Raw genomic sequence first — 4474 nt, 5'->3', positions numbered from 1 at the left:
CATGGGCACTGCCATTACTTCTCCAGCTCGTTCATATTTCTTCAGAAAACAGAAATCATACAGATTGCTGTCCGATGGTGGAATTAACTTTATTTTATATGCATCAATCAAAAGCAGAAATATACATGCGACTCATTTCACTGAATACAGCAGTGCAAAGAAATGATATTTCTGCTGTTCAAACCATTCCAACAGTACAATATTGGAGAGAGAACATTTGGAAATGATCCAAAAACTGCAGATCGATTAAAGGGAATCTGAAGACATGCTGCACCCAAACTCTTAAACGATTTGGTAAATGGAATGCTTCATTCAGGCGATTAAATCTGTTTTACTCATTCTTTACTGTTTATGTTACTCATTATGTAACTGTTTCTCTTTAGTGTGTGCTTTATTTCCAGGGGACATACTGCAGTCGGTGAGACCAGGACAGCCAGCTGGATCTCATAGAATATGAGTTCCCTGATTGGGGCTGTTTATCTGGCTGACAGATAAGAAGTGTCAGTGTCAGAGATGTGGTCTCTGAATGAGACAGTGATAAAGGGAAGGGCTCCTAATGTGTAAATTAAGGGGACTGGAGAAGGAAACCAGCCTCAGTGCAAGTATTTCACATCCAACTCCAACATTGGGTTTGAATGTTACTGCATAACCTTCGTATTAGAGTCACAGTCAGAGAGTTATAGAGATATACAGCATTGAAACAGCCTTCCAGGTATCGTAAATATATCTAGCCCCATTTCCAGCATTTGGCCAATATTCGTTAAAACCCTTCATATCCATATACCCATTCAAATGTATTTTAATGGATGGATGAATGGGGACCAGATGAATCTCCGTAAGGAGTTCGACAGGGTTCCTCATGTGAGGCTAGCTCGCAAGGTTAGATCACATGGAGTACAATCTATTCAGCCTCTCCCTATCGATCAAACCCCGTAACCCTGGCAACACCCTGGGAAATGGATTCTGAACCGTTTCAAGTATTGTTGTCAAGCATATCTGTCTGCAGTGATCAGCTGGGTTTCAATAAGGCGAAAATGAGGACTTCAGATACTGGAGATTCGAGTCAAGATTAGAGTGGTGCTGGAAAAGCACAGCAGGTCAGGCAGCATCCAAGGAGCAGGAAAGTGGACGTTTCGGGCAGGAGCCCTTCATCAGGAATAAGACTGCTTAGGATAAGACTGACACTGAAAACCTGGGACCAGGATTGGGTTGCATTTGCAGATGTGTTGATCGATAGGAAAAATACGTTGTGAGTGCAATTGATTTTGACTGTGAGGGTTTCTTGAATTTATTGAGTGGATAATTGACTTTTTATCTCTGATCACATCTGGTCTGATTCATTGAATGACAAGCAGAAAGGATATCAGTGTAAGTTAGTAAATTCAGATTATTATACTGATTCACTGTTCAATGCAGTATTCTGGTGCGGAGCATTCTCTACATATGAATAGTTCTTTTCCATCACACTTTCTGACATGAAACCCGGTATTCTCCACTGCAGCCAGCTTTTCCCGGATTTCCTGGTGTCGGCTCTGATCTGCATCACGTGCAAATATTTTACTGAAGACAAAATACTTGTGAATGTCTGGTTCAGTCCATATGTCCAGAAATGGGGAACGTTGCAAGGCAGGGATGATCTCACAATTCCCCGTGTTACTGAAACAGTGATCTAGACATTGGCTGTAGGTGGTGTAGAGAATGATTCAGCCCACTGGCTGGTTATTGTGCTGGGTTGTGTTATTCAGCAGAGTTTGGAAAAGCTGAGCTGCAGTGCTGTTTCCGTTGATCTCGGCGGGGTTCAGCAATTTACTTTCTGGGCAACGACTGCCGCTGTTCGGGAAGACAGTGAGGTAATTTCCACGTAGGGAGTTCAGGAAAATGTTCACATCGTCGTTAATGAAAGGATGTCTTGATCTGCTGAGGTTCAAGTCTACAGGTCTGTTGCACTGGGAAGCAGGTAAAGCCACCAGGAAGGCGAAGTGATGTCTCCCATAATCGGTCACCTGGTGCCCAGCTGCTTTGCGGAAACTGAAAGAGGTAAAGTCAGGGTGTGAGTCAAGGAACAGACTTTGGGTAAGACATTCTCTTTGCAGTGTCAGTCGGCACAGTTTGAGATGAGATACTTGGAGCCATGCCCATAATATTAAAGAAAACGTGAAACCCTGCAATTCACATTTCAAGTTCTTGCATGGGAAGGTCAATGTTGATTTACTTTGTATCCCTATCCCATTGTTGTAGTAAATTCTGGGATCAGTGAGATGTTTAAAGAGAGAATCAGGATAATTGCCAGAGAGCAGAACAATGTTACTTATTTTTGTACAAATCCTCCTGCAATGAATCAGAGAATGCCACAAGCCTTCTTGATAGCTCGCTCTAAATTCATTTTAAGTTACTTTGACTGATGCACTACTTGATGCTGCATGATACACGGGATGGTTAGAAATAAACAGAGACGGGGAGAGAGAAAGAGAGAGAGAGAATGAGAGCTGTAGGTGCAATCAGTGGGAGCTGGATGTCGGGAGAATCCTGGAAGAATTGTTAACCAGAAAAATGTTTGGGGCATTCAGAGACAAACAGAACAAAAGAATTGCAGACTGACAGGAAATATGAATAATAGCAAAGGAGGCAGAGGGAGACAAAGCGAAACTGAGAGGTGAATGAGATGATTCAGTAAACAGTAAAATGTTGCTTGTGTTGGGGATTTGGACTTTCTCTTCAAAGCTCACTCCGATGTATTTCACTCTCTCCTTTAATTCGGGGTCAGCGGGTGCTATCGATTTCACTCTTCGAGATATGACCTCGGGAAATCTGGTAATAGTTTCCCTGGAAGTCCCTCCCTCTGGGAGTAATGAGAGTCCTGGTTAATAGGTTCAGACTTTTTTCCCACAGATACAGAGCACTCCCTATACCTGCTGTGTCCTCGCCATTTATTACCAGCCTGCTCCAGGCAACCAGGCTCTGATTTGACCTCAGATTGAGCATAGCCCCCAGATTACAGATATGGTCAGTTAAGATCTGGTTCACTGACACTTACTGATTGACAATGACACTCAAGGCATGGTCATCCAGTACAGCCGCATCTGACAAGGGGATTGTGAGCAGGACCAACAGGAACAGGCAGAGTGTCCGCATTTTGAGATTTGTCTGCATCCTTTAACCGTACTGAAAATACAAAAAATCTGAAAAGGATGGAAAGAAAACTTGTTCAATTCATACTACATTGGCAAGAGCATGAAAGATATGCAGGGACACACATGTCAGCAAACAGAAAATGTCTGTCTATCGTCGTAGGTGGTTCTTGCCCAGTTATTCAACAGATGTTCTGGTTATCTCCCATGGTTACGATTTACAGTGAAGATTGGAGTTTATTCTCGGAGTTTTAGGGTATAGCTAACCCATACCCTATTACACCTGGAAGAGGGGTGGGTGTAGGAGATGTGGAGGGACAGCGCTGGACAGTGAGCAAGAGAGAGCGCGGGACAGTGAGCGAGAGGGTGCGCGGGACAGAGAAGAGAGGGACAGCGCTGGACCGTGAAAGAGAGGGACAGAGCTGGACACTGAGCGAGACGGAGCGTGGGACAGTGAAAAAGAGAGAAGTGGGTCAGCGAGAATGAGTGCAGGACACCGAGCAAGAGAGCACATGGGACAGCAAGCAAGGGAGAGTGCAGGACAGCGAGCCAGAGAGAGCACGGAACAGCGGGAGTGAACGCGCTGGAAGATGAGCGAGAGAGAGCGTGGGACAGCAAGTGAGAGAGAAGGGGACAGCGAGAGAGAGTGCGTGACAGAGAGACAAGGGAGAAGGGAGAGGGGGAGACAGCGAGAGAGAGGGCGATACAGCGAGAGAGAGAGGGGAAGACAGCAAGACAGGGGAGACAGTGCAAGAGAGAGAGAGGGAGGGAGGTAGAGATAGAGAAACAGTGAAACGGACATATAGAAAGAGAGACAGCGGGAGACAGAGCAAGTGCAAGAGAGCAAGAGAGAAAAAGAGACGGAAAGCGAGAGAGAGGGACGGACAGCTAGAAAGAGAGGAAAGGACAGCAATAGAGGGAGGGTGCGACATCCAGTGGGAGAGAGAGAAAGAGAGACAGCCAGGGAGAAAGAGAGACAGTGAGAGAGAGAGAGAGAGAGAGAGAGAGAGAGAGAGAGAGAGAGAGGGCGAGAGAGAGAGACAGCAGGAGAGAGGAACAGACAGTGTGAGTGAGCCAAAGAGAGAGAGATTGAGAAAAATTGAGCAATAGTTTTGGGGAAGAGAGTAGTGAAAAAAAGAGATAGGGAGAGAGCGAATGAATGAATGAGTGAGTGAGTTAGTGAGAGAGAAAGTGAGACAGAGAAAGACACAGAAAGAGAATCGCAGTGACAGGAACCTGGAGAAAGACAGTCATAGAGGGAGATACAGTGGGGTACAGGGAGCGACAGTGAAAGAGAGAAAAGTGGGGGAGAGAAAGGGAAAGAGATACAGATAGTGAGAGGTTGG

The 4474-nt window shown here is 45.3% G+C and overlaps 1 protein-coding gene across 1 annotated transcript; it reads right to left on the bottom strand.

The window, feature by feature from the left end:
* Positions 1-581: 581 nt before the first annotated feature.
* On the bottom strand, positions 582-3202 carry LOC148134809 (uncharacterized). Its single transcript, XM_087985306.1, has 2 exons — positions 3035-3202; positions 582-2028 (listed from the first exon to the last, which is right to left on the bottom strand). The coding sequence occupies exons 1-2, from the start codon at positions 3148-3150 to the stop codon at positions 1704-1706; spliced, it is 441 nt and encodes a 146-aa protein (XP_087841432.1). The 5' UTR covers positions 3151-3202; the 3' UTR covers positions 582-1703.
* Positions 3203-4474: the final 1272 nt, after the last annotated feature.

Source organism: Chiloscyllium plagiosum, unplaced genomic scaffold, assembly GCF_037043375.1.
Source record: "Chiloscyllium plagiosum isolate Xiang-an unplaced genomic scaffold, Cpla_swu_hap1 HiC_scaffold_52, whole genome shotgun sequence".
NCBI classification, from domain to species: domain Eukaryota; kingdom Metazoa; phylum Chordata; class Chondrichthyes; order Orectolobiformes; family Hemiscylliidae; genus Chiloscyllium; species Chiloscyllium plagiosum.
The sequence above is the reverse complement of the archived record's forward strand: the minus strand, read 5'-3'. Positions and strand labels throughout refer to the sequence as shown.